Source organism: Aptenodytes patagonicus, chromosome 4 (assembly GCF_965638725.1).
Source record: "Aptenodytes patagonicus chromosome 4, bAptPat1.pri.cur, whole genome shotgun sequence".
NCBI classification, from domain to species: Eukaryota; Metazoa; Chordata; class Aves; order Sphenisciformes; family Spheniscidae; genus Aptenodytes; species Aptenodytes patagonicus.
Window position 1 is genome coordinate 41,235,969 of NC_134952.1, and position 23,736 is coordinate 41,259,704.

Below are 23,736 nucleotides of genomic sequence, written 5' to 3' on the forward strand. Positions count from 1 at the left end.
GGTAAGAGACGGAAAAATTATTTTAGTTATTGTTTTGTGCTGAGATACACATTTATTTTCTCAATAAAGGGAATGATATTCTTACATATAATTTTATTTTCTTTTGCTATATCATCTGCTTGAATGAAGTATCCAAACCTTTAAAAATAAGACTCCCAAACACACACTGCACATGGCTTTGAAGTCAGTGTATGCTCATAAACACAGCTTTTGAGAACTATGAATTAGTTACCTTGTTGACTCAAAATATACTTCCCCATTAGAAACTTAAGTTGTTGCTGACAGCCAAAACTGTAATTTAGAAATATCATTCTCATGAAAGTTGTTAGGTCACTATTTTTCTTTGCAGAAATAGTTTTTGACTTTTAGCACATGTAATTCTTAAGACGTCTGAAGATGTTTATCAGTGCTCTATCAGGAAATGACCATGCATAAGAACTCACTTTGTCCGAATGCTTTATTTAAAGCTGATAATTTAGGATTAATCAATTCTTTGTGTGCTGACATTCAGATTAAACAAAAATGTTTAACTTCCCTTATATTGTTTGTGACTTATAGCTCCTCGAGAGGATGAAATTCAGCTACGTGAATTTATTTACAATGATTTTGTGATGGGCTATATCTGTGTTGTATTTTGTCATAAGCAAATTACTCCCAAACAAGTTGTTTGTTTTTTTTTTTTTTTTTAAACCTTTGGAGAATGGAAATATAATTGGAGGTTACTGCTTCTGAATTTCATCTCTCTATTTCTTTCTGATACTGAATTTCACTTTTTTTTTTTTTCTTCTTCCTCTCTAGGCTTTTGTCCTGTTGGGTCAGATCATGAACTCATTAAAAGGGGGAACAGCAAATTTATGTAGGGACATAAGTAAATGAGAGTATATATGAGAATGACTAGTAAATTCTCCTAAGTTCTCTGGACATTTTCATTCAGTTTTCAAATACTTGTTATTTATGGGTCATCTAGAACTTTTGAAAGGTTAACACACGTCAAAACATGTATTATCACTTTTCTGCTGTTGATTCTCTTAATACTTTCATGCCTAAAGACTGTTTTTATAATTTTTAAGAATTTTGTAACTTAAAATATATGATTATTCAGTGAACTTTTCTGAATTAAGATTTTCAAAGCTTGCTTACAACTTATCTCACAGTAATCTCCAGTAATGTGCTACTTCCATGGGGTAAATCTATCAGAATAAAGAAGGAAGCCTGTATGTCTCATTACCAGAACACAACAAATAATTAAAATAGTTAAAACTTCTTTGCATACATATTTTTATATTTTTAACTTCACTACAAAATACAGGTTTTTAAGGGAGGTTTTGTACCAGACTTTTGCCATCAGAGTCGGTTTGTTATGAAGTAGGTTGACCAATTTTTCCTCCCCAAGGAGAATAATGAACTCATGACTCAGTTCTGACTGAAACATTACTCAGTGTATCACTGAAAATGAGCTATTTCTAGTTGTTCAGAAGTAGTAGGAAAGAAGGACCTAAAATCTCTTTCTTCACAAAATTTTTTCAAACGTATGGTTTATAAATGCTGGGTTTTTTTTCCACTTTGGCTGTGCTCTACTTGATTCTTTGTCTTCTAAAGACAAATTATTGACAGCAGTTTTAACCTGTGCTTCACTGGGAACAAATGCCTTGGCAACTGGCCATTGTAACAGATTTTCTGGGTGACATGCATATTCCATAGTGAACTTGCCAAAGCCTGGCGTTTCAGATAGCTTCCTTTTCAAGAGCAGGTGTTCATTTATTCCACATCATTCTGCAACCTTGGCAGATGAGCTAAAATTCAGAACTAGTGAAAAAAAGAGCTTGTTGATCCAGCTCCATAGAAAAAAATCCTAATGCTTGGAGCTTGAAGTAGAAAATCCAGAAAGAGGAATAAGGGTGTGAAGTCATGATGTAGCTGGGTGGGAATAGGGAAGGATGGTGAGTTATATCTGAACTTACTACCTCATTAACTTGTCTGAATCCTGCACTTTTCAAAGAAATATGATAACACTTGGCCTACACAATTATTTATTGTTTAAGTAATTTATGTACTGATTGGGTTTGTCTGGACAGGAATCTTAAAGTATTAACAAAAGTCAATTTGCAGCAATTCTTCCATCCTTAGCAACACTGAATAAATAGTTGACTGCAATAGTTTTATTAGTTAAAATAAATCTCACTGTCTCTCTTCTTTTACTTTGAATATCTTGACTTTATCAACGTTGTTTTAATTACACATAGTGTAAACCGTCAAAATTTGTCATTAGTGCAAAACATAAGTTACATGCATGAGATCTGATTGCAAAACTGTGCTTGAAAACTGAATGTGTACTAAAAAAAACCCCCATACTAATAGGGAGAACATTCTCAGCCTGTGCAGTTCCATGGATGTTGTACATTTGAGGGAGGTAAATATCTGATGCGTTTCATACTGTAGTAAACTTTATTTTCCATTTACTTTGATTGCCACCATCTCTGTTCCCTTGCTTTTAAAATAATAGATGTATTTTATCTTTAAAGTATTCCTTCACCTTTGCATAGGCCATCTCAAATTAAATCAACTGCAGCAAACATTTTTGTCTTATGCATTTCTTTGTTTATCCCTTGGCTGGTGTAAATGTTTAAAACCTGTTTATCAGGCTTAGGTCAGAAAAATAAACAACTGTAGCTTATTAAGCCTGCTGAGAGAGAAAATAAGCTTAGCATTAAAGCTACAGTGTACGTGTATAAAATCAAATTCAATGCAAGCCACCTAGCTGACCCACCATGCTAAGTTATTACATATTTTGGACTGACTTAATTTGTGTTAGCATGCTGTAGGTTAATGTAGCATAATTGAAAAAAAAATTGCTAAAGCATTTTGGTATCACAGCATAAAGGTGTGCATATGGATGATGCAAGGGATGGAATCTTGTGAAAAAAATCATTCATGTTAAGTACTCAAAATATGAAAATCATACTTTGAAATAAGAGCACTAAAGGATCTCTATTGGGTCTTTAACCTGATTGAATTTAGTTAGTGGCCTTGGCACAAAAAATTTTCAGGGGAGAACATGGAATTATGTTTGAAATATTTTAACACAGTTTTGTACAATGCATTTTAAAAGTACATGCATTCCTTAGTATTAGGAATACCTTTTTTGAGTCTTACTTTCCATTTTTCCTGTGTTCTGTCTTCTTCTTAAGATGTTTTTCCTTCCTGAGTCTAAAGCAAGATATACAAGCTCATGAGATCTGAAGCACAGGGTTTAATTAAAAAAAAACAAGTGGCCTAAGGAGTTTAATAAAATTTAATTATTTACATATGTATTACTTACATTGTCTTGGTTTTGTCCCTGTTCTCCCACTACATATCCCTCTCATGTAAGTGCAGTTGTTTTTCCCTGCATTCCTGGTGCCTCTTACTTTCTTCATAGCCCTTTTACTTTCTTTCCATAGTACATTGATTCAGAATATATGTAATCCATGGAAAACACTTTTGTAGCTAGGGAAGATAACCAGGGATATTAGAGAAGCTGGGCACTGCAAATCTAGTTACAAGGGCTCTAGAGAGGAAAGAAGGGATCCTAGTTGGAAAACATCTGGGGTTAGGAGGAAGTAAAGAGCAGAGTACCTATGCTCTGACAGCTGGCTGTGATCAATCAAAGAGCAGTATTACTATCTTTATCCTACTGCAGGTAGGAGAAGCGTTGACAAGTAATCCTGCTTTTGGTGATAACTTTTTTTTCATAGCTAAATCAGGAAGCTACATGTGTGTGTTTGCATTTTAATAGAGAAAATCATGGTGACCTATCTGGCCTGTGTTTTTCTTTTAGGATATTTTTTAAGGTAATGTCATCTGCAAGTGTGTTCTTGCTGTTGTGTAAAGTACTAGAGTTTCAGAATAAAACTGAGTGTTACTGCAGACTTAAAAACTAATCTTCTAGATTATGCAGCTCCTAGAGTCTTTCAGTATTGTACATCTTTCCTACATACAGTTGTCACACAAATGCCTACGGCTAAAACACAGCACAGTGAAAGACAAGAGTATAGATTTGGAAATGCAAACTGCAGAATGGAAATAGGTTCTAACATTTTAACCAATTTTGACAAGTGGTAAGTTCATATTTTGTGGCCAATGTTGCTGTAAGTTTGTTTTTCATTTACTGAGACGATGTTGTTGCATGGTTTTTGCTAGAAGATTCTTAAAACAACTTTTTTTTTTTCTACACAAGAGAGCTTGCAGCACATTAGCTTTTCCTAGTTTCTTTGCTTAATATTTGGAACTTCTTAAAGATCGAATTTTGAAACATTAATTTACATATCAATAATAATAATGGTTCTGCAATTTCAACACTGTTCTCCAAATTGTGACTTATGACAAGTCAGCTTTGTGTTTGTTCCAGTTGGTGTCATGTGTTTTACTGATCTTGTTTTTACCTAACTTTTGCATTAGGATTTGTCTTGTCTTTGTAACACTAGTGCATTGATGACTGCAGAAACAGTAGTGTTCTCATGAGGACCTGCAATGTGTTGTTGATAACCTTTAAAATTCCCAGTCTCTGCTGGATAGTAATCAGCTGAAGATTTTCTTTATTCCTCACAAAAGACATTCGTAGAGGTCTCCAGAACACAAGCCAGAAATAATATGTTAGCCTTTTTTTGTGTGACCAGGAGAATAAAATTTATGTGTATGTTTCTCATGAGGAATTATAATCCTTCTCTTCTTTGCAAAAAAGTATGTGAGTAAAATTTTGTCTTGGAAAAAGTAAACTGGAACATATTCAGTGGTTTTTGAGGCCCATCTGACATTGGACACCAGTGTAATGGCCATGAAAAGCCTTTCAGGCTGGGAGTCTGTATGTGTGACAGCATACCTTAACACTGCACCACAAATAAGTATTCTATCAGACTCCCAGGCAATGCACTGGCTGTTTACTCTGACAAAAATTACATACGGAGCAGAACATGAACAAACGTTTTGATGATACTTAACTATCCTAACTTTAGGTGTGTGGGAGTGGGCACCATCTAGAAAATGAGCTGTCTTCTTTTTTTAGTGTAATTTTGAAGCTCATTGAGCCAGCACAGTTCTTCAGAAGCCTGCTGGTAGGAGTCTTTGAAGCTGTAGTAAGGTTTAAAAAAAACCAAACCAAAACAACAAAAAAACCCACAAAAAACCTTCCATCAGCAGAGCTGCAAATTGGTCCATGCTGAAATACCATCTGCTCTCCAAAAGAATGGATTTTTACTAGAATGCAGTACGTTTTGGCTGAAGATGCACCCTGCCATATGTTTTGCAGTTTTCCTTTGTTGTACTTGCCCTGCCACATTAGATAGTTTCTGAAGTCTTTAACTGATGTATTAAATGTTAGTCGAGTGGATATGAAATGTATACTTGCTGTGTGAAAGTACACCTAAGTTTTAGAAGGATTCCTAGGTTCCTTATCATCATCATCTAAAGTATTATATTGACCTTTTCATGTCTTTTTAGAATGATTTTCCTCAGAAGATACTCTTCGAGAAAACCAGAAGAAAGTCTTTTAAGGTCATTCAGATGAGCTCATATAAACATTATTGTCATTTGTGCTTTGTGGAAGTGAGCAGTTTTCCATCATTAGGGGAGGTATACTTGCAGATTCACTAGGATTTTTTTTTTTTACCTAGCTTACTGGAACTTGTTGGCAAAATGTGTTGCCAACCTCCGTGTTTTTGTGCTTTCCTAACCTGCAGAAAAGTTTATTTGGTTTGAGGGTCTCATGAAAATCATGCTGGTTTGGCCCTGTTTTGCTGGGCCTCTCTTGTCAGCATTTTAGGCATAGGAAATTTAAATTTTTTGCCAATGTAAGCAGAGTAACATGTCCTTTAATTTACAACTAAATGTTTAGAAAAAAGTAGAAGTCTTCTATACTGACAGCAAATAAAAGTTTCTGTATGTTATGTTTGGCAATTTATTGAAACTGGATTTTTTTTGCTTTGCTTATGTTTCCAAGAAGAACTTTCCTTTAATGGGAAATTCATTTCATAAAGCTATACAATTACTCATATCATGCAAATTGCTTTTTACTATATATGTGTCATTATTCCATGGCTCAGAGTCCAAACACAGGCCAACTTTCAAAAAATCCAGTTGTGAGTCTACTGATTCTAATAACAGGTTTCTGGAGGCCACTTTGTGTGTTTGTAGGTAATGTTTACTTCAGTTTATTCAGAAGGCCATTGGGCTACTTTCCTTCAGTATCTCATTGAACTTCAGGAATGTAATTCTCCAATTTCAGGAATGGGGTTCTTTCTCCTTTTGCACAGATCATCCTTCCTCTGAGTCTCTTCTTACAAACACTAATCAACACGGTTATTTTTATATTCTGAATTCACAGCCTTTAAAGTGTTTATAAAGTTAGTCTATTGTGTTGCAGGAGAAGCATTGGTACTCTCAAAAACTACTAGCAGATGATGCCTTAAAGAAGGAAAAAGTAGTGTCCATTTCATCTGCATTGCCTTGGATCTTGTATTACCCAGTTTCTTGGTTTACTTAAGGACTCCTTCAGTTTCTGCTTTGGGTACTGAAATCCTATTCAAAGGTCTATGTAACTAGTGTGAGATTTTGACTTCACTCAGACTCTGCAATAGACTGTAAAGCTGAGTCCACTGGTAGTGGCCTGAATTTTCAGATTTCTAAGGCTGATGAATAAATTTTGGTAGCGTCAAAAAAAAAAAAAAAAAATTTACTGTATATTTTTGGCTATGTAAACCTTCTTTTGGTGTGTAATATTGAAATAAGGATAAGCAAAAGCATATGAGAAATTATGTAACCGTAGAAAAAAGATGTTGCCTCTAGCTTCTGTGTGTCTGTGTGCTCAATATGGAAGCTAGTCAGTAAAGTCTGCGTGGAGTCTTTCTTTTGGGTGTTATATTTAAGGTAATCTTGTAGCATTGCTGGTACTCTAAATATTTACCCTTTAATATACTCAGTAAGTGCACAGCTGCCTCCCTGACCATGCATCCTGCAGCCACGCTGAGATTTGCCCACCAGGAACTGTCTAGCTATTCAAAAGCAACTCTACTCACAGTGTTCAGCAACTTTTGTGAGCTGCGCAAGGGAATCATTTACTGCAAATTGATTTTTTTTTTTTTTTTTTTTTTTTTTTTTTCCCCCCCCATCATCTCTTTGGATGAATTTTGCTAGGCCAGGAAGCAGATGAAATCCCTGGAGGCAGCCAAATTCTTGTTCCCTGTGCTAGTGCTGTAACCTAGCCTGATTACAATTAATCCATCATTGAAAAGCGATTGGCAAAAACCTTTCTGAGATTGCATGTAACGTGCTGATATGCTTCCTGAATTAAAATGGAATTGAATATCAGATTCCATTTTTTATAAGAATGCAGTGGAGTGACTAACAAAGAGTGATCTGAGCATAATTTTGGAAATTTCCCATGATATTTATCTGCAGCATGTGGAATTATAGTCAATTATAGTTGTTACAATAGCAGTTAGAGTGCTTTTCATAGTGCTCCCTGATGATGTTTGCCTGCAGCATGTACAGCTGTGAAGTCTTCACGTAGGGAAGAGATCATGGGCATTGGAGAGAACTTTCATGCATTCTTCCACACTGAGGCGCTGTTAAATTTGGCTGTGTGTAATGAAAAAGACTAAAGGATTTGTCTTTAGTAAACTAGGGAAACAGCATTATAAATCCATACCAACAGTGTTACAGTGTTATCAACCAAAGTATGTATAATTCAAATATTTTTATCATAACATTTTAGGCATGAATTTTTTGCAGTTTACTCATGTTTCGTATGTCTTAGCAAACAGAGAAATTTGTAACTTTCCATGTTGGATAATATCCTATTCATAAAATGGAAATTCTCAAATCAACGTTGTTTCAAAAAATTAAATAGAAAACTTGCGTCCTGGTTTCTGTTGTCTTCTATGATATCTGGTTGCAAACTCTCATCAAAATGTGAATGCCATTCACTTGCATTTTTCTCTTACGCATAGTTAATCAGTTAATCTTCAGCTTGTTGGTATGCTTTCAGTGTTGTTGACATCTAATCAGAATAGCTAGAGTTCACTTAAAATTCAATATTTTCGCCTATTTCATTTCACGTGCACTAAGGATTTGGTCTGCAAAACAGCTCTCTTCCAAATCCTTGAGTACCTCCCTATATGATGTTTAGGGCTTTCAGATTTTTTTCTGTATTGCACATTTGGAGAAGAGACAGTCCACATACTTGGCAAGCGAATCAGAATAAGCTTGTCTGGGATCCAGCTAACATATGTAATTACAAATGAAAAGTTCAGTACTCTTCAAGTACCCCCAGGCAAAAGAGGTAATACAAGAGGCAAAGTAGCAAGGTTATCTTAATCTTGATACTTTGTTTAGAAGTCATCAGAGAAAGCCAGCAATGGATAATTACATAATGAACCAAAGTCTGCCCCTGTCTTGTTTTCTCAACGTCTTAAAGTACAAGGAGCATGAGTTGGGCACTCTGTATACAACTTTTCTAACCTGAAACAGCTGAAGTTTTGAAATCTCAGTCTCTTTTATAAATTGTTAATTCAGAGAAATCACTTGGCTTTATCAAAAACTTCTGTGTGTGTATTTTATTTTAATTATGGCTTTACTTAAATCTCCCTTAATATAAAAATAATTTTCAAAGAAAAATAGCTTAAATTCAGACATCCCTTTGAAAATGCTAAAACATTTAAAAAACCAAAAAAAATCTTTGAAAAAATCTGTGAAAATCGTAATTTCCCTTCCAACAGATTGGTTTTAATGAACAGCATTTTCAGGAATGGTTGGGGGGGGGGGGTGAAGGCATTGCTCAAAATACCTCTTAAGGTAGTCAAAATTCCTTCTTGCCAGACTGTATAGCTCTCTGCAGCTCCTCCACTACCTCAAAAAGAAGTCTTGTGGCAGCCAAAATAAATGGATTCTCTACTTGCAGTTTGTATGGATGATATCAGGTCACAAGAGTGGCTGATTCTTCCTTTTTCAAAATTTTATCTATATTGCAATTGTGGGTACCCTTACTGTGGCCTCTTATCACACTGCAGACAGCTGTTGAGTGCAACACAGCTTTGTTCTCATATGTAAGTGAGGAGTTTCCCATGTAAATGTGGGTGAAGGTGTGTGCCTGGAGTAATGATGTTGCAAAGGCATACATGAGATCCCAGGTGGAATGACTCATCTTTGCATTCCCAAACTTTGACAGAATTGCCATAGACATAAAAATTGATAGAGTATAAAAGACAAATTCTCCAGTTGCTTTTTAAAAAACCCCAGACTTTAACCTAAATCGCTATAGAAATACTTATTATAAGTATGGTATGGATACTTATAGGTACATATATTTTACGTTAACAGATTTTTTTTTCTTCAAATGTGCTTGTCTTTGTGTTGATTTTTTTTTTTTTGTCTCAAACCTTTCTGTCTGTTGACCTTTTCACTTTTGTATTTTTTGTATTTTTTATTTCCCAGGAGTAAAATATATCGCTCTTAGCACAGTGTTACAATGAAGAGACTGTGCAGGAGCTCAGTAAGACTTCCTGAGACTGTGACCTTTTTTAAAGGCTAAAAGGCTTACTTCTGGAGATAACTGTGCTAACCTAATTAAATTAGCGCACAAAGGCTGCAATGGATTAATTTTGACAGCTTGAAGTTTTAAAAAAATAGTGCTTTATAACTATTGTGACTTTAACTTTAGTGTAAAAATCTACATGTTTTCCTTTCCTCTTTATTTAAAAAAAACCTTTTTTTTTGTTTTTAAAGTTACACATAATGGTAAACTGCTTTATCAAATAGGAGTTAATGCTATTCAGTTCACATTTACTGAATGAGTAAGGAGACTTATAAATTGAAGATAATATAAACGGACACAAATTTCATATTCACCAAGTAGTATTTGACCATAGTCACCATGGGACTTACAACAGCAATGTTAGGTAAAAATCACTGCTGTAAAAAAGACAAATGTCTGTTATTTGTATGGTAATAACAACTATGTGTTCCTAAAGCAACTGTTGCTTTAAATCACCAGTATATTTGATAATATATTACATTAGAAAGCTTTTAAGCTCAAACCTTTTGAGAGTATGAGAAAAATCATCTGTATCTCAAAGACAGACTGGTACACTACCTGGAAATTTTCTTTGGTTAACCATAATAAAATAACTAAAAATCTTTTAAATAAGGAAAATCCAATATAAATCTTACATATTATAAATAGAATTTAAAAGACTTTATTGTCACTGCCAAAGTCCTAATACTTTTGTGAAATTTTCTTTTGAACTTGTTTTATTATATCTATGGTTTCTTTCTAAATATGATATACTGGCTTCTTGATTTTGGCTTTGTTTTGTTTAATTTCTTTTTCTGGAACAGCTTCAGTGAAATAATTTACAGGAAGGTGGATATTTCTGGCTGTGAAATGTGAGATTAGAGAGCATCTCATCACAGTGGTGTAACTGTGAAGAACTACAGAGCTCTCCTGCTGTAGAGCAAACCAGCAGAACAGGAGATATGTGATAAATGAGAGCTAGTCATTATGGATCGTGGCTTCTGTGCAATGCTTTCTTATTTCAGGATTGGCCTGTCTTTTTCTATTTCATGTAAAATGTTTCCTTTCCTTGGTATTTGGAATTTGGGAAAGAGAATACAAGTTGTAATAATAAAACATTCTAAAGTCAACATAAACTGTACTCAACTACTGCAGGCATTTCCCACTTTAAAGTTAGACAAGGGCATTGGAAGATTCAACTGGTGGAGGATGAAACTAGATCTATTCAGGCTATCAGAATACTGCTGAATTTCATGCAGTCTTGTAATTTCATATTTCGAGCAAATCACCTGCAGATATGTTTCATTCTGAATAATTTGAAATCTGTAAATTAATACTTGATTTCTTTCTAAAAAGCTATTCAACTGTAAGTTACAGTCTTAATGCAATTTTAAGGAAGGGTTAGGTTGTATAGCAGGTATGTTGGCTTCTTGTAGTTGGTCTTGCTTAGCCTCATAACGGATGATTAAAAAAAATATTTGTAGGTGTCTGTCACTATTAGGATAAAAATTTTAAATGGAAGCTTTACTTCTATTTTTTAGCATCTTTCCCACTTTTTATTGCCTTTGCTCTTTCACAGCTCTTTTCTTGCTTTTTCATGTGCCTGTCTTAAAAGTAGTTCCCTAACTTTAGTTTTCTGGGAGGAAAAAAGATCCTGTGATGCGTAATAATTGTATTTTGTGTTCTGTGCTCTTGAAGAACTCTTTGCAGTGCTCTTCACTTCTCATCCTTCAATTTATCTTAGCTAAGAAAATAAGCCTTGCTTCTAGTTCAAAAGGTTCAACAAAGCAGAGAATCAGTAGAACATTCTAACTTTGTGCAGCAATCATCCTTCCAAAGAATTAATTTTTTTTTTTTTATTGAAGAAAGACTTAGTAGCAAAAAAAACTTCAAAAGGGGAAGGGGGCAGGATATCAAAATAGAACAGATATTAAGATTTATTAGTGACTTTCAGCATCCTATCTAGATTGAGTTTTGACTAAACTATAAACTTTAATGACAATAATTGTATCTAATTATCTTACCTATGAACCTTTGTGAAACTAGAAAGAAAAGTCTTTCATGGCAAAGCAGCAGTTGAGTGAGAGTAATATGAAACATGATTTCAGAGTCTGTGTTCCTGAAATGGAATTTTCTTGTCTGCCTCTTATATATTAGTTGTAAATGTCTTTTAGTATTTTAATATACAAGAATAAATGCTTTTTCCACTTTATGTAGAGAGTGAAAATGAAATGCATGCTTAATGCAGATCGATCTTTCACTAGATTCTAATCTGTCTGGTTGAGAGTAATTTTCCTTGATACAGTTATTCATTCCTTTACTCTAAAAATTGTCACTTCACTGAACACTTGCTGAGATTTCTGTCCCTGCTGGAGTCAGTAATAAATGCTGTTTAACTCCAGTGGGAAATGGCTTAGGTTTTAACTATATGGTCTTTTTGAAGCCAGTAGAAGTTGGCTACTATATATGTTTCTGTTCAAAAGAAATATATAACTTACCTTTCATTCTACCAAGATCTCAAGTTAATGACTCAGTTCCTGTAAAAAAATCTTCAGTTTGATGTCATTAAGATAATCAGTTGATGGCTTGAGAGAGTATGTAACATACTGGTCCACAGAGACTTTGCTTATGATGTATATCTTTAAAGTTGTTATCAATTAAAAAGTGAATGTATAAATTTGCACTGACTGAGTAAATGATATCTTTGAATTGTTCCTTCTAAGTTCATTAACAAACACTTCTGTTTCTGTTTTATTTATGTCTGTGTTGTGGTTTAACCCCAGCCGGCAGCTGAGCACCACACAGCGCTTGCTCACTCTCCCCACGCCTGGTGGGATGGGGGAGACAATCGGAAAAGTAAAAGTGAGAAACTCGTGGGTTGAGATAAAAACAGTTTAATAATTGAAAGAAAATAAAATAGTAGTAGTAGTAGTAACAATAATAATAATAATAATAATAGAATATACAAAGCTAGTGATGCACAATGCAATTGCTCACCACCTGCTGACCGATGCCCAGCCAGTCCCTGAGCAGCAGCCCCCCCGGCCAGCTTTCCCCAGTTTATGTACTGAGCATGACGTCACGTGGTAGGGAATGTCCCTTAGGCCAGTTTGGGTCAGCTGTCCTGGCTGTGCCCCCTCCCAGCTTCTTGTGCACCTCCAGCCTTCTCAGTCGGTAGAGCATGGGAAGCTGAAAAGTCCTGGGCTAGTGTAAGCATTACCTAGCAACAGCTAAAACATCAGCGTGTTATCAACATTATTCTCATCCTAAATCCAACACACAGCACTGTACCAGCTGCTAGGAAGAAAATTAACTCTACCCCAGCTGAAACCAGGACAGTATGCACCCCTTATTCTCTACCATCTACGTCATGCCCAGGTCCCCCACTTTCCAATACATTCCCATTAATCACCACCCCTTTTCCTGTCTTTTGATATATATACACACAGATATCATTCCCTTAGTCTATGGGAATCCTTACAAAATGTTCGTTGAGTTCATTTAATCCATGACTTTGGGCTCCATCTGTCATAACAGTCCTTCAGGGCAGGAGAGATGGTGTGTGGTGTTGGATTGTGTCATGTTGAAGTCAGTTCTGGTTCCATCATCACTGTGCTTTGCTCGGTTTCATCGAAGTTCATTCTTCATTAATCTAGGTGATTCTTATTGTAATACCATAGGTATGGCATATAATGTTACGCAGCAATTAACATCATACAGTTCAAATCATTGGCTATTCTCACCCAAAATCAAATCCCCTTGAGGTACACATCAGACTTCCCCATCCTTCCGCATTATCTGCCAAGTGCACCCAGGTCCTTGAGCAAAAGCAATCCCACGGACGGGTTTGTCTTTGCCCGAGGCAGGAATAACCCCAGACTGTCTTCCCCAGCATATTTTTTACGTGCAGTACAGGGACTTTATTCCCTTCTACAGTACGTAAAAGTTTTGACCGGGCAGGGCCAGCTTGATTGACAGATCCCCTAGTGCTGACTAACCAGGTGGCCTTTGCTAAATGTGTATCCCAATGTTTGAACATCCCACCACCCATTGCTCTCAGTGTAGTCTTTAACAGCCCATTGTATCGTTCAATTTTCCCAGAGGCTGGTGCATGATAGAGGATGTGATACACCCACTCAATGCCGTGCTCTTTGGCCCAGGTGTCTATGAGGTTGTTTTGGAAACGAGTCCCATTGTCTGACTCAATTCTTTCTGGGGTGCCATGTCGCCATAGGACTTGCTTTTCAGGGCCCAGGATAGCGTTCTGGGCAGTGGCATGGGGCACGGGATATGTTTCCAGCCATCCGGTGGTTGCTTCCACCATTGTAAGCACATGGCGCTTGCCTTGGCAGTTTTGTGGGAGTGTGATATAATTGATCTGCCAGGCCTCCCCATATTTATATTTCAGCCATCGTCCTCCATACCAGAGGGGCTTTAACCGCTTGGCCTGCTTGATCACAGCGCATGTTTCGCATTCATGGATAACCTGTGCAATAGTGTCCATGGTCAAGTCCACCCCTCGATCACAAGTCCGTCTATATATTGCATCTCTTCCTTGATGGCCTGAGGTGTCATGGGCCCACCAAGCTATAAATAATGCACCCTTACGGTGCCAGTCCAGATCCGCCTGAGCCACTTCAATCTTGGCAGCCTGACCCACCTGCTGGTTGTTTTGATGTTCTTCAGTGGCCCGACTCTTGGGTACGTGAGCATCTACGTGATGGACTTTTGCAACCAGGTTCTCTACCCGGGCAGCAATATCTTGCCACAATGCGGCAGCCCAGATGGGTTTGCCTCTGCGCTGCCAGTTGCTCTGCTTCCATTGCTGCAACCACCCCCACAGGGCATTTGCCACCATCCGTGAGTCAGTATAGAGACAGAGCACTGGCCACTTTCTGCTTTAGCAATGTCTAAAGCCAGCTGGATGGCTTTCACCTCTGCAAACTGACTCGATTCACCTTCTCCTTCAGCAGTTTCCACAACTTGTCATATAGGACTCCATACAGCAGCCTTCCACCTCCGATGCTTTCCCACAATATGACAGGACCCGTCAGTGAACAGGGCATATTGTTTCTTATTTTCTGGCAGTTAATTATACAGTGGGGCCTCCTCAGCACGCGTCACCTCCTCCTCCTCTGGCGACATCCCAAAATCTTTGCCTTCTGGCCAGTCCATGATCACTTCCAGGATTCCTGGGCGACTGGGCTTTCCTATGCGAGCCCATTGTGTGATCAGTGCGACCCACTTACTCCACGTAGCATCAGTTGCATGATGTGTACAGGGGATCCTCCCTTTGAACATCCAGCCCAGCACCGGCAGTCGGGGTGCCAGGAGGAGCTGTGCTTCAGTGCCGATCACTTCCAAAGCAGCTCGAACCCCTGCATATGCTGCCAATCTCTCTTTTTCAGTTGGAGTATAGCGGGCCTCGGATCCTCTGTATCCACAACTCCAGAACCCTAGGGGTCGACCTTGATTCTCCCGTGGTGCTTTCTGCCAGAGGCTCCAGGTAGGGCCATTCTCCCCGGCTGTGGTGTACAGCACATTTTTTACATCTTGTCCTGCCTGGACTGGCCCCAGGGCTACTGCATGAACTATCTCCCGTTTAATTTGTTCAAAGGCTTGTCATTGTTCAGGGCCCCATTTGAAATCGTTCTTCCTCCAGGTCACTTGGTCGAGAGGGCTTACGAACAGACTGTAATTTGGAATATGCATTCTCCAAAAACCCACAATACCTAAGAAAGCTTGTGTTTCCTTTTTGCTAGTTGGTGGAGACATGGCTGTTACTTTGTTGATCACATCCACTGGGATCTGACGACGTCCATCTTGCCATTTTATTCCTAAAAACTGGGTCTCCTGTGCAGGTCCCTTGACCATACTTTGTTTTATGGCAAAAACCGTCCTTCAGCAGGATTTGGACTATTTTCTTCCCTTTCTCAAAAAACTTCTTCTGCTGTGTTGCCCCACATGATGATGTCATCAAGGTATTGCAGGTGTTCCGGAGCCTCACCCTGTTCCAGTGCAGTCTGGATCAGTCCATGGCAAATGGTGGGGCTGTGTTTCCACCCCTGGGGCAATCGGTTCCAGGTGTACTGGTCATCCCTCCAAGTGAAAGCAAAACTGCTTATTGAGAGATTCATAGGTTTGTGTTTTTAAATGGGATTAAGGGGTTAATTACTATATAGAGAAGTCTAAATAGTACATTTTAAAGTGTTATACATATTCACATACATATTTTGAAAAATATACAAGATGGCATTCATTAGTTTCATGGAACAGTCTTCCTCATAACTGTTCACATCATGACTGGATTATTCAGATCATCCTGAAGGATGACAATTGTCTGCCCCATCATCATCTACTTCGTCATCTATTTCACTTTCTGAGGTGTTGAAATGACAGTTTTATATAAAGTTATCTAATGCTTCCATTAAAAGATTATGGTTTTATTTCCAGAAGGGAATATTCAGAATATTCAAAATTTCAGACTGAAGCTTTCTAAAATTCTTCTTTTTTCTGCTACTTTAGTTGAAATTATTCTGTCCTTTTGGGTAATAAATACATATGACAACTTGTGCATGTGTGTTTCATTGAGGAGTATCTCGGTGCCTTGGAGAGGGGTGGTGGAATTAGGTAGCTAGAAAAAGGATGGGGGAGAAGATGGAGGTGACACTGTATTCCCACTGCTTATCCCCCAGAGCAGATGAGCTTGCTCTCTCCCAGCTTTGAAGAGAGCGAGCAGAAGTATCTGCTTTGGTTGTTTCTCAGGCAAATTGGGAACAAGAGTAGCCAGGATGAAGACAGCCTAAGGGTAAAGGGAGCAGATGAAGTCAAAGAGAAACTTTTGAGATAAAAATGATGTAAAACAGGAGGACATAGGATCAGAAGTTGCATATGATATAGAATAAAAAGCAAGGGCTATGTAATGCCAGGTAACAGAAAGATTTAATCACTACCATATCCAAGAGACCAGGATTTTTGAGTTCTAGAATTCCACTGCTATCAGCTAACAGCCTACACACCCTATCCGCTTCAGTAATGGAAAGATTTGTAAGGCAAAAGACATCATTTAAGGCAGCTGAATATTTGGTATTTTATTCATATAATTCTTGCCACTATGTCCTGCACAGCTGCTGGAGAATTTCCTGAGGTCAAAGTATTCACAACTTACCTCTAATTGTATTTTTGTTATTTCTGAGTGTTAAGTGCACACAACTGGAAATGACAACAGTAAAGTGTGTTTTGATTATATAAAGAGCTATATAAACATAAGTACTCTGAGAAATCATATTAATGTTATTTTGAGTACCAAACTGAAAAGGCACTTGGCAAATAACCTGTTTGTTCTTCTGTTCCACCACCTGAAAAAAGGAGGATGCTACCTTCTCTAAAACGAGGATGTTTAAAACCGTAAATACCTTTTAAATATGTAAGAGGGTTGTAGAACATTCCAATTAAACAGATAAGTGCACAGAAGATTCATGGAGGAATGTTCTCTGAGTTTGCAAGATTTGGATAATGCACTAAGAAAAGAAAAAAGATGTGGCTTAAAGCCCAGTGTAACTCAGCCTGTTTGTGAATGAGAAAAAATTACTGCAGGGTTACGTTTCAGTACGTGCTTCATAGTAGTTTTCCATTTGGGAGAAATAGCTCTGTTCAAGGCCGAGGAGAAGGATTGAGGGAGTGATTCTATGAACTCTAGGTGAGAGGGATGAAAAGGGTACTTATTTTCTATAAAACTATATATATAGTTTATATACTATATATATCTATACTAGTTTTATGATCTATGGCATTGTCATTCACTTTATAATGAGAGTACTAAATGTTGCATAGAATTAGTGTTCTTACAAACTGTTACTGTTTCCAGCATATCAAAAACATAATTATAAACATCTATAATAGTATCACAGGTGTGCAGCTTGTTTGTTTCATTCCTGTCCCTTTAGCTCTAGAGTGATTTTGAAGCTGACAAATGTTGTCTGTGTTAAATCATCCAGCAGTTGTTTTTGAGATTACAAAGATTGACTGTGTTATGCCTGACTGATTTGTATTTCAGGCAGCAACTGCTCTGTGTCAGTAACTTTAATACTTATTAACTGCTAGATTAAGGTTTGTCTCATTAAACAGCAATAAACCTAATGTACTGAAGAGTATATAATAGCTAATCACAACACAGTTTTCTGTACATTGTCATAATTATCAATGTCCCACAAATATCAGTATTTGTCCGTGTTTGTAGTTTCTTTCAAAGTTGTGAATGTGTAAGTTTTTGTATGTATATATATAAAATATCCTAATTAATACTTTGTCTGGAAAAGTTGCATTAGTTTACATTGCAAACTACAACAGTACCTGTAAAAAGAGAGAATCCTCTCAAGCATGTACAGATCCCCCTTCCAATATTTTTATTTAATAATCAGTTCCCCTCTCACCAGAAGCATTACCCACTGGACATGGATAAAGAAAAACAACATGGGTATTTAGAAATATCACATACGTAAAGTTTTTTATAGAAAAGTGAAACAATGAAGGTGTCATGTGTCTAAAATTTGGTAAGAAAAGTCCAAGCCAGATTGCGTCCACTTTTACTATTGTTCCTTATATAGCACAGCCAGCTAGGGTCTGATTCTTACTAGGTTTTGCAGCTACTTCTACAATGCAACTGTCAAAACAATATAAGCAAGCTTAAGGAACAACAGCAAAGATGGTGGCTGTCAGGCATAAAAGGGCAAGGAGATGGGAAGTGTTTCATAAGGGGCTTGACACACCAAGTAGTAAAAAAAAAAAAAAAAAAAAAAGAAAGGTATGGGCCTAAAAAATCCCTAAACTACTACTGTTTCCTCTCAGTTTTATTGGTGGAAGTTAAATGTTTAAATGTTTTCACAGAAGTTTGCCCGAGAAAACAATGAATTCAGGTAGGGTGAGGCTGTACTATTTGGAAATAATTGTAGTGTGATGTCACCAAGTTCTGGCTATCTGCCTCATATTCTGCATATTTTATTGAAGTTACAGTGTTAATTTGATTTTAAGTTGATGAGACAAGCCACACGTTTGCAGTCAAGCACATGCTCAATACCTTCCTAAATGGAGCCTTGTGTAGGCACCTGAATAGTAACTGAGCCAATTTCTTTGACAAGCTGTGAGATGTGCAGCCAGGAGCTTTTGCTTAAATCAGTTCTTTGTTAGCATTACAATTGACAGGGTTAGGAAAGGTGACACTGATAGCTTAAGGGAAGCATACAGCATGCAGGATGATTATTTACCTGTCCATCAAAGACAAAGAAGAAAAAAAATAAAGTGATGAAAAGAAAGGCTAGTTTCCTCTCTGAGTGGCAAAGGGAATGAGGCATTTTGCTTTAAAAAAGTAGCTCCAGTCAATCCAAGATCGCTTCCCTGTGTTGTCAAGAGTTATGGAGTAGAAAAGTGATGCAGAGTAGCTCTTTGGGATGCTGTGCAGGCTCTGCCAAAGCTTGGACTGTACCTTCACTACGTGAAATCTAGACCTTTGATCATGACTCGTGATGAGACTTACTGCAAAGCCACTGATTCTCTGCTGTCACAGTAGCTTAGATCTGTGTTCTGCCAAAAGGTACTGATCAGGTGGATTGCTTCACAGTACTCTTTTGTTAGTGTATGATATTTAGCAATTCTCATAATTCGTTAGAAAGTTATCCAAGTTCAACAGATACTTTGGCAGAATACTTTGGTGCAACAGAGGAAGTCAACAAGCTATTTGATCATTGATGAAAGAGCACAGTCCAGTATGAATATGAATTTTTGTACTCCCACCATTGATTATTGCTGAAGTATGACCAATGAAAGATGGGATGAAATTATTGTATGTGCTGGTTAATTCAGATTTACTTTTGTAGATATATTCAACAGATAAATTTTTCATTTGATTCTGTACCATGCTGGACATTATAATAGAAATGTGTATATATATATACACATATATATGTATATTTATCCATATCCAACTGTGTTTCAGTTACCCAGGAAAAGAGGCTGTAGGTAGCCTTTTTTTTTTTTTTTCAGATTTCAGTGCAGTTAAGGAGGATGGAACAAAACAGAAGCGTGTTTGTTATCTGTGGGATAAGTAAGTACATATATGTGACTCCTAATCTAGGAGAAAGAGAGGACCTCCTCTTGCTTTCGGTTTAAGTTGCCATGCTATGTGCTTTGATGAGTACTAAAACCATGTTTATTTATGTTAGATGTGTCTTTAAATTTAGTTGAAAACCGATTTTTAATACAATTTAGATCAGATATAAAATACATCTTTAATTGGCTTTGAATTTTTTTTATACCAGTTCATGGTAACACAGAAATTATAGATCTCTCTGCCAGGTGGATTTGCTAAATATAGTTGTTTGAATAGCTCAGTGTTATTCTATTGCAGGCTTCTTGAAATAATATTTCTTCTCTTTGACTAAGTAGCATATTTCATATTGCTACCGCAGTGCATTAAAACTGTGAATTATTTGGAACGCATTTAAGCAATCCATCTGAGATTTAATTACCTTGAATGTAACTGAACAAATGTGTTCAAGGCATATGATGAAAATGCAAATCTAAATTATATTTCTGATATAGAAGGTACCATGATGGATTATTAGTGATCTTGCTGAATTAAGTTTTTTCTCTAATGAATGCAGTTTTTTAAACATTATAATTTGAACTGGAGTTTTGAGTGCTTAATAAAAACAAGGGACAGTTCTGGATGAAATTATAGCTAATTTTAAGCAGTGTACAAAAATTACAAATTCTGTTGCCCTTGTTCAGATTTAATTGTTATTGTTATGCGTTACTCAGAACAAGAGATAATCAATATGAGTAAGGGAGGGATTTTGTGTCTTGTACTATATTTTATTAAAATGCCCTATAATCTACAGATCCCCATAATTCGAATGAAAATAATCATGAACAGAAAGAACTTTACAATTTGTGTATGCACTAAGAATAGAAAAGGGATTCGTAAATGAATTTGTAAAGCAGGTCTTTGAAGGTCATAGTAGTTTTCCCATTGAAAAAAATGCTTTACTGTGCAATTTTCTATTTTAACAAATATTGGTGCTGCTACACAGAGGTTTTGCAAACTTAAAAGAAAAAAAACCCTTGCATTCCATGAGACATTTGAATTGACATTGGACTGCTGACCTAAGCTAGTCTTATAATTCTAAAATTTCTAACTAAAATTTCTCAAAGAATTCACTTGTTAATTTAGAAAAAGGCTTTTTACAACAATGTATCTGTAATTCTGTACTTTCCTAGTACAAGTGCAGAACAATCTTATACTGACATTGGGTAGAGTAAATAAGCAGTTGATTATTTCAATTTTATTTCTGTGAGCCCACTAAGCAACAAATGCTGGATGGAACTGAGCTGAACTAAGCTAGGTTGCTTACCTTTTGACCACTCTATTCCTTTTGCTTTAATGACTGCAGACAAGTTTCCAAATATTTTCTGGAATTCAAATTACGCTGAAGGACCAAATATTTCACCTTTACTGCTTCAATTTCAACTATTTCAGCATTTAGCCACATAAGAAAACATCAGCTTTTAAAGATGGAAATAAAATTGTGCATCTTTTGTCACTAGAGGATTCCTCACATACACATTCAGTTTGTGCAGTCTCTTAAGGCTCCATTTTCAGACCGCTTTATTGTACTTCTCTAATTTTTCTTTTCATTTTTGTTTTGAAACACTTTCTAAGGGTTTTATAATTTTTTTGTGTTGCTGAAAGTTCTGTGTATACCGTGAAGACAAAATGTAGTAGTAAATATGATGAAAAATTGTGGATTTTTATGCTGCAATACTATTGTTATTAACTGTTGGTGTGTGGGGTGTGCTATCTACGTGGGGACTTTCCGTGTCCATGGTGAGATAATCCCTATATCATTCAAATAACTTAAGTCATGTTCTCTTGATGACTGAAGCTTTCTATACGTTTGAGAATCAGAGCACAGTCAGCTGGGATGGGTGTTGCAAAGGTAAATCTTTTGTTCCTTTTTTGTTATTGGATGAGTTGTGTGAAGTTATATTTCTACAGAAAGAGAATTTTGGAGGCCTGAGACCTTACAGAGCAGCTTCTGGTTGCAGATTGCTGAGATGTTGATCCTTCATATAATTCCCCTGGGTAACAAAGTTATCCTAACCAGTGGACAAAGGCGGTTTCTAGGAATTTTTTAATGTAAGATAATATAAAGGCAGCCATCTGATGAAGCGATGGGTTTGTGGGAACTGCCTTCAAGATCCAGCATAACCAGACTGTATTCCCACTGCTTAAAGTTGCTATATGTCCCAGTGGGATTCTTACTAGCAAACATGCGTTACAGTAATTATGCAAATGCACAATCTTAGGTATTTCAATTTAGTTTGAGAAATTCTGCATCTAAATAAGCAAAAGTCTTTTTACAAATCCTCTTAGCCTTGGTCCCATGTTGAGTGCAGCAACTGATGCAATTATTAACTGCAGAATGACTGTAAAGGCCTAAAGAATAACATTTTCAGTATTAGCTGATTTCTGATTAGCTAACATCCAGTCACACTAAGATAACAAGTCAAAGTAGATCCAGTAATGATACAGAATTTAATGTGTAAGAGGATGCCTGTGTATTTGTTTTGTATTTTCTTGCCGTTAGTTGGCCTTTTTCCTGAAAACCCTTTTGAGATTTTCTGTGGACATTGTTCTTGCTCTTCTACGTATCATGTTGCTTATCACAGTTTAATCAAAATACTATGTTATTTATTTATTTTTCCACTGTAGTCTTAGCAGCCAGGATCTCAGAATTAATTTTGTGGTAAACGTAACTTTTGTTGCTTGATAGGTAATTCTGTAATAGTAAACATTCTCATAGAAAGCTAATTTAAAGAAGAAGTCATCTCCTGAGCAAGACTAAGAAAGGTACTTCAGTTGTTAGTGTTTGATTTAGCAAGGTGATAAAGTTTTCTTCTAAATTCCAGTCAATCTTGTATAATGGTAGAGGGTGGGAGCAGAGTGGGGATGTGTCCCATGAATGACCCTGGGACACAGTTAGAGGGCAATCATGTGGGATGTGTATGCAGCACTTCTTGAACAGGTTTTCCAGATCATAGTACAAGGATGATCTTTGCTGATTAATTCCCAAATGTTGCTTCCCCCTATTTGCAGCTTTGTTAAACTACATCTCAAATGTCTTGTCTGTCTTCTGTACTTGGGACAGTATCAAGGGAGTTGGATTGCTTCTGCCTGTTGCTTTGCTGTGATGCCTTGGAGGACAGTTTCAGATCGGGAAGTCATGCCTCATGTTGAATAATTTGGGGGTTTTTTGGTACTATATCTGAGTAAAGTGTGTTGCTTTTTGTTCAGTACTATGTGTTTTGATGGATGTATTTAACAATTAAAATATTACATAACAGTAGCTTGACTTCATGAGGTTAAGGCTAGCTTAACAAAATTCAGAACTAAATCTGCATGTTTCATGATGGTCTGTGAAACTCTATTTGAGTTGATTGGCCATGAAAGCTGCGTGACAAGTGGTACAAATTCAGATGTGAAAAAATGCGTGCCTAGCCAGGCATGGAAGGGACAGAAGACTTTCTTATTTTGTTTTCCATTTCAAGTTTATGTAGTTCTCTTCCATTTTACAGGGCTCTGCTGTCCTGTCTCCTAATATAAGATAGAAAAATCTTTAAGAAAAATAAGTTAAGAAAAAAGGTCATTAAAATGTTATATGATCTTCAGAGGTGCTTGTTCGCATGGAAGATGTAGTTATCTCTGATTAATCATCCTAGATGTTCTAGCTGAAAATGCGTTGTGAAGGAGGAAAAAAGCAAAACCAGAAAATCCTTCTGTATTCTCTATGGGTTTTTTTTGTATATATATTTATTTACTCCATGTTAATTTTTCCATAGAAATCTGGGGTGGATGGGTTTTCTTAACAGTTTATGTAAAACACAGTAGCATAATTGCATTCTGAGACTGGTTCTGATATCATTGGTTTAAACTTCACTTTCACTGACTTATGTGGCAAGAGATGTAGGTCCTGAATCTTTTTTTTTTTTTTTTTCTTTAAAATGCACTGGCCAGAAATGGATTGTGTGTTTTATTTGTCAGTTATATGTCCTGACCTGCACTGAGGAGAAAGAGTTCACATATCACTAACTCACAAGCAAAGAAATGATTGTGGCTGTGCAATTTGTGTGCATAA

At 36.7% G+C, this 23,736-nt stretch overlaps 1 protein-coding gene across 2 annotated transcripts in view; it reads left to right on the plus strand.

Annotated features, from left to right (window-relative positions):
- GPM6A (glycoprotein M6A) overlaps positions 1 to 23,736 on the plus strand; it is a 138,024-nt gene that overhangs the window by 64,315 nt on the left and 49,973 nt on the right. Inside the window, exon 1 of one of the 2 annotated variants that reach the window (XM_076336492.1) lies at positions 19,589 to 19,643. The exons of the other annotated variant lie outside the window; for it this stretch is intronic. Coding sequence (XP_076192607.1) covers positions 19,604 to 19,643 — 40 coding nt within the window. The 5' untranslated portion in view covers positions 19,589 to 19,603. Of the gene's footprint in view, positions 1 to 19,588; positions 19,644 to 23,736 lie in introns of those variants that run through there. 2 annotated transcript variants of the gene reach the window in all.